General features: G+C 44.5%; 1 protein-coding gene across 1 annotated transcript; it reads right to left on the reverse strand.

Moving 5' to 3' along the window:
* Positions 1–296: 296 nt before the first annotated feature.
* Lamtor5 (late endosomal/lysosomal adaptor, MAPK and MTOR activator 5) lies at positions 297–5,578 on the reverse strand. Its single transcript, XM_075981655.1, has 4 exons — positions 5,382–5,578; positions 4,477–4,538; positions 2,249–2,366; positions 297–725 (listed from the first exon to the last, which is right to left on the reverse strand). Exons 1-4 carry the CDS (start codon positions 5,576–5,578, stop codon positions 665–667), a joined length of 438 nt encoding a protein of 145 aa, XP_075837770.1. The 3' UTR covers positions 297–664.
* Positions 5,579–13,717: the final 8,139 nt, after the last annotated feature.

A 13,717-nucleotide genomic window follows, 5' to 3' on the forward strand; every position in this document is an offset into this window, starting at 1 on the left:
GATGAATACAAGCCACAAAAAAGAGAGGGTAAGAGTACCTACTGTGTTATATAATGAGATAGTTTCTTATCTCATTAAGGACTTATATTACCTTTGTCACTTGGATTAAAGGAAGTGTTTGGTCCTTGTACCCCTGTATAAGAATACAGACATTTCAGACATTTAAACAAACTTCTGAAAGAGAAGCAAGCAGTTCGAGATAAAGATCTTTCTGAAAAAACAAAATCACAATTTGATAACCGAAAAAAGAAAAATGAGCATAAGTAAGAGTTCAAAGAATCAGAAAAGAGGCACACTTTCCTCTGAACCAATTTATTGACCACAGCAAAGTTCTATATACAAAGGGACCTGGACCTTGGTGACAAATGCCTATTCCTAGGATGCAGGACTTTGAAGCAGGAGGACCACACGTTTGAGACCAGTTCTTTCAATGTTGGGCTGCACTACTGGACTGCAGTAACTGTCCCCAAAGAGCAAGATGACAAACGCCCAAACAGAACTACGATCCTTTCTAACTGATATCTTGGAAACGGGTTGCCATAAATAAGAAAAGTCCACATCGGACATTCAGGGAATGGCCTAACTTCTGGAACTTTACTAGTTTTTACAAGTTAACACAGGTAGGACTGAACCCCTATGTCGGGTGGCTGGAGAACACGAGAGGTCACGAGGCCATTTTGTGCACGGCCACTGTGATGCCATCGTGCTTCTGGATCATAATGTTCCTGAAAAGCAAAGAGGAAAATATTTAGCCCATTTAGTACATGGGACTTAGGTGTAAGGTTAAACATGTTTGGTTTAAGATACAAAACACCACCATCTGCATCCTTCTTCCTATGTAAAAGCAGATATGAACACTCTGTTGGGAAGTGTCAGCCACAACCCTACTTCCATAATCTCCGCCATGTTTTACCCATCCATAAAGAGGGCTACACTCTCAAACTACGAGACAAATCTCCCTGCACGAAAAATAAGTAAAAAATAAAAAGCATATATGGGCATGAAACAGTTGAGAATTAAAGAGAAGTCTAACTATAACAAGAAAATGAAATTAATCTTTATCCCTACTACTCAACATGGTTCTGATTTTTTTTTTCTGGATTTTTGTTGGTATTGTTGGAGTTAGAATCCAGGACCTTAAATCACTAGCCTGGTCTCCTGGTCCAATTTTTAGATTAAAAACATGTTTTTAAAAAAATTATGGGTGTGTCTGTTTGTATGTGGCATATGTGCATGGGTGCCTGAGATGGCCAGAAGGATGTGTTGGATCCTCTGGAGTCAGAGTTACAAGTCGGTGTGAGCTGCCAAATGCGGGTGGTGGAAACGGATGAGGTCCTCTGGACGAGCAGTGTATGCTCTTAACCACTGAGCCACCTCCTCTAATTTTTATTATTATGTTACTTACTTTTTCGTATGTGTATGTGTGCCACGGCTTGCATGTGGAGGTCAGAGAAAATCTTCAGGGAGTTTGTTCTCCTCTGACCCATGTGGGTTCCAGGGAGTGACCTCAGATCAGACTTGTTTATAAGCACCTCTACTTCCTGAGCCATCTTGCCTGGAGATATATATCCTCTTCTTCCTCACCTCCCAAATTGATTATAGTATGCATTTTTAAGGTTAATTTTATCTGTGTCTGTGTGAGTATGCATAAACAAGTGTATGCAGGTATAAACACCTGTGTATGTATGGAGGTGAGAAGAAGGTGCTGGGTGTTCTTTATCACCATGCAGCTATTCCTTTGATGTGGGTCTTATTCCTGCACCTGGGACTCCTTTTCTCTGCTAGACTGGAAGTCAGCAAACTCCAGCAATCTTCCTGTCTCTGCTGCTCTCCCGACTTGGAGCTGAGGTTACAGGTGTTTGTGGGGATGCTCAGCTTGCTACATGGGTGCTAGAGTCTAAATCCCAGTCCTCAGGACTGTGGACCAAGCACTCCTTTTAAACACAGACATCTCTCCAGCTTCTACAGTTTTGTTTTCATTTAGCATTTTTCTAAAGACCTTTATCTTGGAATATCTTTAATATTTATATTGTTTTTTTTGTGTGTGTTTTTACTATTTTCTTTGCTTTCTTTTTTGGCACACTGGCAGTTCTTGACAGTTCTTATGCTCATTTAAATGAAGTCTGTCAGAGCCTCAATGCCCACTGGCCCTGCGGTACATTGATTAAAGAACTGCTGATGGACACAGGGGAACGCCCAATCAAGTTTTTCTGAACAAGAAGAAAGGGATGTGCTGATATGGACTCACCCATTATCTGATTCTAAACAGACCACAGGAATATCAGTGGGGTCAGAGGTTAGCTTAGACGCTTGCTGAGCTAGAACAGATATCACTCCAGCATGCTCATCTGACAGGGTACCACGACCTACAAAGACAGAGATGAAATTGTTACCTAAGTGTCTAATATAAACCTATAGTGTACTATCTAAAAAGAAACTCAGCTCATGGCCTTTTAGGTTAGGTACTGACATGAATTTTTTTCCCTACCTGGTACTCAGCTGATTACATCAGTGAGGAAGTCCGGCAATTGTTTTTAAACCAGTAAAGTTGTAAATGACATGTAGTTTTTTCAGTTATTCCTACCACCATATGTCTCTATACACCTTCTCAAGCACAAAAGAAAGCTGTAATTCAGATCAATCTGATGATCATAAATTTATTTTATGGGAATTTTGCTAAAACCAAGATTCAAAGATGACAGTGTGTCAATGTGGATAAGGGACTTGGTGAAGCTAATTAATTCCTTATGGGAAATCTGATTTTCTTTTTCTAAGCTCAATCACAAAGAACAAGTTGTTACTCACAAAGTTCAGCTGTATGATCATCTTGTCAGCATATGTGAAGATCTATAAGCAATTATTTCCGCCAGTGTAAGCTAGCAGGGCTATTTTCAAACGTCTCAAGGATTCTGTACTATTGCCTAAATAAGATCCTAGGTACAACAGATCCCTGAAATAAAGGCAACGGGAGCTTGCTTACATCTGAAACGAAGGTGGTAGACAATATCCTGGCAGAAGTTCTGAATTTACTATAACTACATGAGAAATCAACAGGCCAAGCTGGAGCCTGAAGGTCTACAGCAAACACCAACTTCAGACCTCGAAGGTTTTCCTTACTCAGCTTGAGATTTTCACACATGCACTTAAAATTTTCCATAGTGTCCTGGCAAATGCTTCAAAATATTTACCTTTGTTCCAAATGACTGGATCTTGTATAAGACATAACTAACTGTAGTACCTCTGTCCGTTACCAAACCAATAAAAGCTCAGAGCTCTAAAAAGTCCTGCATAGTTCTAAGAATTCCTGGGTTTAACTAGTTTCTGACACTAATTAACTTTAGCTATTTACTTTTCTTTTTTCTTTTTGGTTTTGCAAGACAGGGTTTCTCTGTGGAGCCCTGGCTGTCCTGTAACTCACTCTCTCGACCAGACTAGCCTCGGACTCATGGAGATCTGCCTGCCTCTGCCTCCTGAGTGCTGGGATTAAAGGCCTGCACCATCACTGCCCAGCGCTATTTACCTCTCTAGACTTAGTTTCTTATCTGTAATTGCTACAGTTTATTGAACATTGCATCTTGGTTCTGTGTACTGAGTTTTAAGCTTTGGAGGCAGCTAAGGAATCCCATCTTAACCATTCAGGAGTTGTAAGACCTTGAGCAAGGTCCTTAATTAAACTCCATGTTTTAGTTTCTCCCTACCACAAAGGGCTTTTCTGAGGAATATTTAAGTTTGTACAATGTAAAACACGAATAGTGTCTAGCCAGGTGTGATGGTGCACATCTTTATTCCTTGTACTTGCGGCAGAGGCAGGAGGATCTCTGTGAGTTACAGGCTAGCCTGGTCCACTTAGTGAGTTCCAGGACAGCCAGGTCCATGTAGTGTAGAGTAAGAAAAAAATAATGGTTTCTGATACTTAAGAGTCCAACACACTTAATTCTTCATTCATTGCATAATTAATAACACAGTGAGGAAAATGAAGCCACAAAGGGTTCTTTCTGTTCTAGGCTCATGTTAGCAGCCAGAATAGGAGAATGGGGTTGGTCAGATATGTCCACCTGTGAAGTCCCTATTTTACTGACACTAAGTTAAGAATGGCTGTATTAACAGCCTCATCCATTTTTCAGAGCTATTGAAGCAATTAAGGACACACACACACACACACACACACACACACACACACATATATATAATACGGCCCAACAGTCCCTGCATATGAAATGCATTCGGTGACGATTGTTTTTACTTAAAGCCCTTTTCTAGACCTCTTGAAAATTACTCAGAACCATTTTAGTGGGGACAGTTGTAGAACCAGGAGGAACATTTCTGCCTTTTAAGAACAACAGAAAGGCGTCAATTACCTAGTCTTACCTGGAGATATTCTCCATGTTCAAAAGGTAACAGGAATAAAAGCTAGAAAATAATAGCAAAGCAAAACTCCCAGTGACTCTCAAAGGGAGGCTGGTATGAGACACTTACAGCCCAGATTAAGTCCTTGTGAGTCTGTGCACAGGACTCCAACAATGGATGGATTCTTCATTCTAATTTTAGGAGCACAAGAAAGATGAGTCAGATGATGTGAAGAAATACTTAAGTTATCGTAGTACAAATAAGTTTTCTATGCATCAAGTATTAAGCGCTTCAAATCAGCTTTAAAAAACAAAACAAGACAGGATGGCGCTATAGCTAAATAAAGAAACTATTTTCTCACAACGAACTGTGCCAGGTACCTATGGGCTTCATAAGGGCTACAAACACTGCAGTTATCTATGGGGTTTTGTTCTTGGCTTCATAAGGGCTACAAACACTGCAATTATCTATAGGGTTTTGTTCTTGGTATAAAAGTATGCTCTGGGATAGCAATGCATTCAAAATAACTGTCAGAATTCTTAAGTTATTGGATTCGCTCCTGGGGGGGGATTTAGAAGCTAAAGGGGGAGGTGACGCCTTTGTATGCCACTTTACACTTCCCAATTTTAAACTTTAGAGACAGCCGAAAAACTTGACGGATGTCTTTACTTCGTAAGCGCTGAGTAACTGATGGGTTACACACGCAAGAAGAGATGGGTGTGCATTTGCACTGCAGATTTAGCACATCTGGTACCAAACTTCTGAGGCGCTACTCGGACCATACGGACCATTTCAAGGCGACTGGTGATTTAGTCCTCTCTCGCTGGGACCCGCAAGACTCTTTCTCCATAAGGAAGCGTACAGAGTCTGGCGAAACTTTAATCTGGAGTCACGCGCGGCCCGGGCGTCCGCAGAAGTCACCCGCTCGCCGCCCCGAGTCCCCCAAACGCTTCCGTGGGCACTCGCAGTCCGTGTCGCTTGTCCCGCCCCAGTTCCCCCGTCAGAGCGCAGGACCGGCTGCACGCACTACTCACGTGTCCTCCAAATGCTGTTCCAAAGTCGCCTCCATCCCGCCCGCTATCCGCCCCGGTCTTAGACCCCGCAGCAAAACGCTTCCTGCTTCACTGAAAGCCTCGGTCACGTGATTTGAGCGAGGCGGGCGCCCGGACGGCGTCTCCAGAGGGACCAAATTCAGCGCGGAGCTGCCTCCGCGTTCTTTACGATAAGACATAGGTGCTCTGGCACGACCCACGCCGTGACTGGCTTTCGGTCTCCGGTCCCGGGCTCTCAGATTACTCCCCATCCTCAGGGAGATCTTAAGTCGGGCCCCAGGACCTCTGTGCCTGCCCCAGAACTTGGTCTTAATTATTTTTAACCTTTGGATTTCGGTTCAAACGGCTCCCAGCCCTAGCCAGAGCTGGCTTTTTTTTTTTTTTTTTTTTTTAAGTTTTAAAGTAACCCGGCTGGTTTGGCTGGATCTCATCTAGGCAGTAAGGCTATCACCAAGAAGACCCAGGACCGCTGGGAAGGCGTGCACACGCGGCACTAAAGGAAGAGATGGCACAGGTTGAAGCCCCAGAGCAGGTGCTGGGAAAGTGTCAAAATATTAACATGTTAAGGCGTTGGTAGCTTCTTTGTTCACTGAGGCTGACCTTGAATTCCTGGACCTCGATTTTACTGCCATACTTCCCCACACTTGGTTTGCACTGATGCTTCTACTAACTAGGGCTTAGAAAGTTTTAGGAGAAGAAGGTAGGTTCCAGTTTTAGGTGATAGTGAAGACCAAGTATTATTACTTTAAAAATAACTAATTTTTAAAATTTGTATTTCCTTTTTATTGTTGTTTTGGAGATAACATCTCATATAGCCTTCGTGCCCTCAAATTTGACGTATATCTGAGGCTGACCTTAACTATTGATCCTTGTACCTTCACACCAGCATTTAAAGAACCTCAGAATAAACTAACCACCTACAGGCAGAGGTCAGAAGTCAGCCACATGTCTGGGTCCTCAGATGCTGTTAACCCTTTTTTTGAGACAGGGTCTATCACTAGTCTGAGACTTGGATTAGGCTAGTCTGACTGGCTAACTAGCCCCAATCCTCTTGTCTGCACCTGCCTCAGCTTCTCGAGTGTTGGCATTAAGTGTGTGCCAGCATGCCCAGAAGTTGTCTATGGGCTCTGGAGGCTAAAGCCAGGTCTTCATGTGAGCCAGGTAAGAATGCTGACCCAGCCATCTCCCCTGCTCCGGGTTCTAGAGTTTTAACTCTCTTAAGATTACAATTAATTAGTTAATTAATTAATTGTGTGTTGTAATTTTGGCTTTGGGGGTGCATGCTTTGAAGAAATTACCTGAGTTATGGGTAATACAATGTAGGACATCCAGATTTTAGAGCAGCAGTTGAAAGGTACCCTTAAAAGATAGCATTAGAGTTACACACCTTGGGGGATGCCGGGAATCCCAGCACTTGGGAGGCTGAGACAGGAAGGGTATAAACTCCAGGACAGGCTGGGATTCATATTAAGACTTCATGTTTAAAAATTTAAGTATAGCCCGTTGTCAGGGTCCAAAACCCCAACATAAACTATTTTCCCTCTCTGGACCAGCGTGGGAATAATTGAGACACAGTTCACATAGCAATATTGGAAGGGAGTCTCAGGGTTCATTCAAATCCTAAAGATCACTGGTGTTTATTATCCAAACACCTTTTATCCCCCTAGATAAACTGAGGTGGAAGTTCATTAGCATTCTGTTTCCGGGTTAGCAGGACTGAAGTCACATCTACAGCTCAGTCACTAGTTTGGAATTGACACCTCTTCTCAGGCGATCTCTGTCATTACAAGGCAAGGAGCAGCATACCTGAGCTTTTGTTATGGTAGCGACAGCCTGTCTGGAAGGGTTCCTGACTACTTCAGGTACTATCTATGGCCTGAGCCTGGCTGTCACACCATGTAGAAATATGGACCTAAACCCGTGGTGTTGGTGGCGGTGGCTGTGCGTGACATCAATCCCAGTGCTTGGGAGGAAGAGGCAGGCAGATCTCTGTGAGTACAAAGCCAGCCTGGTCTACAGAGCTGGTTCCAGGACAGCAAGAGCTGTTACACAGAGAAACCCTGTCCTGAAAAGCCAAAAACAAAACAAAACAAAATGAAAGAACGTATATATGATTCCAAGCAAAGTTTACCCCAGTTGTCTGAGAGAGCCTGCTCCTTGCCAGCACTATGCCTGAGGAAACAGTATCAGGTCTGCCTCCTGCTGTCCTAAGTGGTAAAATATGTTATTGGGTTGAGACTCCTGAGCTTGGCCTTTCTGTTTTGTTTTGTGGTGCTGATTTTTTAAACAATATCATTTTTCTCCTGTCTTGGATCTTTAAAAATATGAGGTACATTTTGCACTGTGGCACATTGCAGTTCAGACTGACCACATTTCAAGCAGGCAGTAGCCTTGGGTGAACGCAGGCTCCAGTATTGGCGAATATATCTCCAGGGTATCTCCGATGATCTCAAAGACAGATAAATATTAAAGGATTTTCAGGAAGGCTACAGATTAGGCCACTTCTTAAGGTCTTAGGTGGGCTTTTCAGCGGAAAGAAGAAAACAGGAAGAGTGGGTATTTGGTATGTGGGAAGTGACAAGGGACAGGCTGTAGTCTCTTTTGCCCTGCACAGGTGGATGTGGTGGGGCAAGGGGAGGGAGGCAGGAAAGCTATAGACGTGAGTCTGGGGTTGGGAACTGGGGTGCTGCTTAGAGAGGGTGTCTAACTGCAGATTGTTTTCTACTCTCTTTAGCATTCAGGGAACTTGATGGCGCTGGTCTCAGTTTTGAATGCTGGAAGCCATTTCTGGAATGGTGGTAAAATTCCAAACACCCATGTCTGAACACTGGCCTCATAGGGTTGGAGTTTTTCGCATGTTTACTTTGCAGAAGTGGAGAGAATGCCTTTTTCATCTTTGCACACAAGGCTCACAGAGAAGCAGAAGCTGGCTAATCACTTCCTGGGGAGACCCCACCCCAACGCTGGGATTCTCTGTGTAACAGCCCTGGCTGTCCTGGAACTCACTCTGTACACCAGGCTGGTCTCGAACTCACAGAGATCCATCTGCCTCTGCCTCCAGGGTGTGTGTCACCATTGCTGGTGACTTTTTACTTTTAATGTCTGTGTTTGCACACAGAACAGCAGGCTTCCTTGTGTCCTTGTCACAACACTTTGTTTTGGTTGATCTTCTTTCCCAAGTTCCTGCCCCCATCTCCCTGCTCTAATCTTCTGTATAATTCCACCCTCAATATTCCAATGCCTCCTCTGTGTCACACATGTGTATCACCCTCCCTACCAACCTCCCTTCACTCCTATCCCTTCCATCCCCATGCTCTCCTTTATAGACGAGATTCTAGATGGTGTCCTATGGGGAAGAGAGCTGGGTATGAAACACTATTAAGTTCTTCACTTCAATTTCTTTGATGTCTCCTCACCCTGCCAAAGAAGCTCTGAGAAATAAAAGTTCCCGGCGGGTACAGCAGAGAACTCCAAAGCCCACATATCCAAACTGAGAGTGGGAAGGAGGTACCAAATTGGAGCCCCAGAGGTTACATACTATCTGGGTGCTGTTTCCTCTGCCTTGACCCCTGCAGGTCTTCCTGAGGGACTGACTTAGATACAGTGTTGGTGGGCCACGGGGCCCTCAGGATTTCTGTGAATTTGAGGCCTACCTGGATGACCTAGTAAGTTTAAGACAGCTTGAGCTACAAAGAAAGATCCTGCCAGAAAAAAAAAAAGAAGAAAAGGAAGGAAGGAAGGAAGAGAAAGAAAGGAAGAAATAAATAAATAAATAAATAAATAAATAAATAAAGAAAGAAAGAAAGAAAGAAAGAAAGAAAGAAAGAAAGAAAGATCTTCAATGGTGGGTGGAGCTGTCCTCTGGGAGCAGAAAGGCTCCCAGGGCCACCCACATTGACTTTCCTATCATTGAAGTGCTTAGTCACAGGCCTCTGGTGCAATGAGCCGTAATCAGCCACTAGGGGGCACCAAGGACACAGAAAACTGCACAATGAAGAGCCTAAGAGGAGTGTGTGTGTGTGTGTGTGTGTGTGTGTGTGTGTGTGTGTGTGTGTGTATAGTGCAGTGAGGGATGGGAGGAATCTGTATAAGGCTTCTGAGTTGGTCGAGGCTGGTAAGGAGAGTGTCAAGTATCAAATGTGGTGGGTGGCCTTGGAGGCAAAGCTGTATATTTGAATCCTGGTCAGGGCACTGGCTGCCCAAGGGCTCTCTGAGCCTCCTGGAGCCTTTGGCATAGGGGGCACTGTCTTATGCCTCATCACGGTGTGGCGAGGGTTATATGGTTAGTTGTGTAGGAGGGGCTGGTGCATTATGAGAGTCAATTTGAATAAGAAAATCTGTTTGTTTCCTTGGGTTGATTTTAATCCGGTTGGTGCCGCACGTGAGGGGACACCAGCTCCGAATGACAGCTGTGGACATCAGTCTACAGCCGCGGGGAGCTGAGCTACATAGGAGACAATTCTATCAATTTTACTGTTAGTTTTTTATATCTAAAACTATACATGTTATATAAAATCATAAAATACAATGAGGAAAAAAATCAGTCCTAACTGTAACGACTTTCATAAGGAGTGAAGTAGAACCAGACAGGAAATGGGGAAGGCAAGCCACAAGGTTCGGCAAAATCTTGTCAGCTCAAGCATCTCACTCCAAACTGCAGCACAGGGTCCTGGTGAGAGCTGGGGGCTGGGGGACAGAGTGTCGTGCCACCTAGCAGTGGATACCACCGAGACCTGAGACTCAATAGCAAGCTTGTCTCCTGAACATGGTATCAATGCCATGGTTTGTGTGTGGGGCTGACAGCTATGTGCTACAGAAACACAAAGCTCAGAAATCAGTGTAGTGTGTGAGCTGGGTATGGTCTCATGCAGCTGTAGTCCCGGAGCTCTGGACGCACAGGCCATGTGTTCAAATCTAGTCAGTTCTAGATAGAGAGTTCCCAGTCAGCTAGGGCTACACAGAAACTTGTCAAAACCGGAACAAAACTCTGGCCAGTTCAGCGTCATCCTGCTTGAACCTCCTTTTGACTTGGCCTCCAGTATTCCATCCCCGCATGCTGCCAGATGCTGTGCAGACACAGTTAAACTGCTTCAGAGCATTGCTGGTGTTTCTCTCCCCCAAATTCACATGTGAGGATCCTCACCTTCAAGTACCTTAGCATGTGGCCTAGTTTGGAGACAGGGCCTTTATAGAGGGCATTCAAGTTAAAATGAAGACATTAGGGCGGGTCTTACCCTTATGTAATTGGCATCCTTATATAAAGCGACATGTACAGGGAAAAGACACGGGTTCTGCTGTAAGCCAAGGAGAGAAGCCTAGAACATAGATCTTCCTCACAGCCCTCGAAAGGAAGCAACTCTACCAAAGCCTTGATTTAAGGTTTCTGTCCTCCAGATTTGTGGGTAAATCACCTAATTAGTGGTTCATTATTATGGTGTCCCTGGGGAATGAGTACATTCGTGTCTCAGGAAGTCCACAAGTCAAAGCTATCACAGACACTTGGTGACTTTTTAACAGAAGGCTTAGTTGGAAAGATCACCCTCCCAGAGGCCAAGAGAGAGAGAGAGCAGATGAACTTTGCAGCTTGCTCCCACAGTTAGCCTTTGGCTAAGAGAGTTTTCTTCCATTGGATATTGGCCAACAGTGGTGACATAACCTGTTTAACTGTGTTGGGCTTTGAATCTTTTTAAATTTTTATAGACATATGTGCCATGTGCTTATGTGTGTATAGTTCTGTGCATGTATTTATGGTGTATGTGTGTTGTGTATGTGTGTGGTGTGTGGGTAGGGGTGGCGTGTGTGTTGTGTATATGTTGTGTATGTGTGAGTGTGTGGTGTATGTGTTGTGTATGTGTGAGGTGTGTGTGTGGTGTGTGGGTAGGGGGTGGTGTGTGGTGTATGTGTGTGTGTGTATGTGTGTGGTGTCATCCTCAGGAACCTTGTCTATGTCCTTTCAGACAGCATCTCTTGTTGGTTTGGAGTTTCACCAACTAGGCTAGATTGTCTGGCCAGCGAGTTCCAGGGGTTCTCTTGTCTCTGTCTTTCATTACAAGCTTGTATCACCATGCCCAGAAGTTTTACATGTTCTTCACGCTTGTAAGGCTTTACCAGTGAGCCATTTCCCCATCCCTTTGAACCATTTTGTATCTGAGCCTCAGCTACAGAAGGTACTCAGTAAATGTGTATTCGGGGAAAACAGACTGATGGCCACTCTTCTCCAAGCTTCTGAAAGCCACGGAGTGGGCAGGGAGTAGGGTATGGGGCTGTCAGTCAGTGAAGGAGAAAGTGGGAGCTGTATCCTAAAGCTGAGCCAAGTCCCGATTCTAGAAGATACGGTGAAATATATTTTAGATGAGTCAAGGTGGGCTAAAAGCATTTCAGAACAGGAAGCTATCTTCCCCTTGCTTTATTAATTTTGCTACCAAGGATAAATGAGACACAGACTTCTATATCCAAGCCTTCATTAGATGCCCAGTTAATGCAACCATGACAAATGGGAATGAAGCCCTTATGAATAAAAAGATGATCAACACCAGCATAAAAAAATTGCAGACCAGAGAGAAGACAGTTTAGAGCAGCTGATAAAATACCCTGGCCTTAATTAGACTGTCTGCATCACACATCAAATCAGACTTAATGTTAAGATTTATTGGCTTGGAATTGGCCAAGTGAAATGAGTTCTGGAAAATAAATGGAAAAGAAATTACCTGTGTTAAATGTATTTTCAGGGCAGGCCTGTGCACTGAGGCTTTTTAGCCAAAAGCGGGCTTATGTTTGCTTTGGCTGTGCGTCACTCTACCCAGTGAATGCCTCATGGGTCCAAGGTGGGTTTCAGAGACTCTCTCTGTGGGGTAGCAAAGGATACCATTGTCATCTAGTCCTGCTCTTGCCCTAGCAGAATCCACGATGGACAGAGAAATATCCCCATGTCTTTATCTTGCCACCTACACTTTCAGCGAGGAATACTGATTCTTACTGCAGAGAGGAAGATTCTGTAGAGCAGTGGTTTCTCAACCAGAGGATCGCAAGCCCTCTGCCAAACCTCTGTTTCCAAAAGTATTTACATTATGATTCATAACAGTAGCAAAATTACAGTTATGTAATAGCAATGAAAACAAGTTTATGGTCGGGGTTCACTACAGCGCGAGGTTAAAGGGGCGCAGCGTTAGGGAGGTTGAGCACCACTGCCATCTGTTCACTTCTGCCCATTCCACCATGGAACAAAGTATGTTTTTCTTCCTGACTGCCAAAGTCTACCCTACAGTCCACATTTTTTTTTCTCTCTGTAGCTTTGAAGCCTGTCACGGAACTAGCTCTTGTAGACCACGCTGGTCTCGAGCTCACAGAAGATCCACCTGCCTCTGCCTTCCGAGTGCTGGGATTAAAGGTATGCGCCGCCACCACCTAGCCTACAGTCCATATTTTGCTTCAGGGAGTTATGTATGACCACAGGACCTCACTATCCTCTTGTGAGTCCTTGGGCAAGTCCTGCAGAACCTTGATAGCTCAGATGAGTTTCCACTCTAAGTGGAGATACCACAGTGCCCCCTGGTGGTGCCCTAGGATTCCAAAGGAGACTTCATACCCAGTTTCAGGCACTTTACAAATTCAGAATAGACGAAACCTGTGTTTTGTTGTTAGGATATCAAGAAATTCTAGCAGATGTAAACTGAATCAGGCCAGGTTGCGCACAGTAAGAGCTGACCCTGGCTTTCAGAACAGGAGTGCTAAAAGGATGCTTGCAGCCTGGGCAGCGTAGGAAGCGCTAAAGAGCTCAGCCTGAGCACTTCCTCACAAAACTCCAAACCACACATGAAGAACATACCCTCGCTGAAGGCTTGGAGGTGCCCACGTCTGCCCACAGCACTGGAAACACTCTGCAGCCAAGACATAACTCACCACATGTCCACTGCTACTGCCCTTGCCAGCAAAGTAGAATGAAACCAGAGCCTCTGAGCTGAGGTCCTGTGTAGGTAAACCTGAGCTTTGGTTGCAAAGGAGGTAGTGAAGGAGATCTTCCTCCTGTAAATGTTTCGGAAGGGCCCTGGACATTTTACATGGTCCTGTAAGTACAATGGTTTCAATGAGAATGGCCCCCATAGGCTCATATTTTAATGGTTAGTCACCAGGGTATGGAACTGTTTGGGAAGGATTAGGAAGTGTCCTTGTTGGAGGAAATGTGTCAGTGGGGAGTGGGCTTTGAGGTTTTAAAAGCTCATGCCAGGTTCATTCTGTCTCTGTCTCTCTCTGCTTTTGGACTGTGGATCAGGATGCAGAGCTCTCACCCACTGCTCCAGCACCATAGCCCACCCACTACT

Source organism: Microtus pennsylvanicus, chromosome 7 (genome assembly GCF_037038515.1).
Source record: "Microtus pennsylvanicus isolate mMicPen1 chromosome 7, mMicPen1.hap1, whole genome shotgun sequence".
Taxonomy (NCBI): Eukaryota; Metazoa; Chordata; class Mammalia; order Rodentia; family Cricetidae; genus Microtus; species Microtus pennsylvanicus.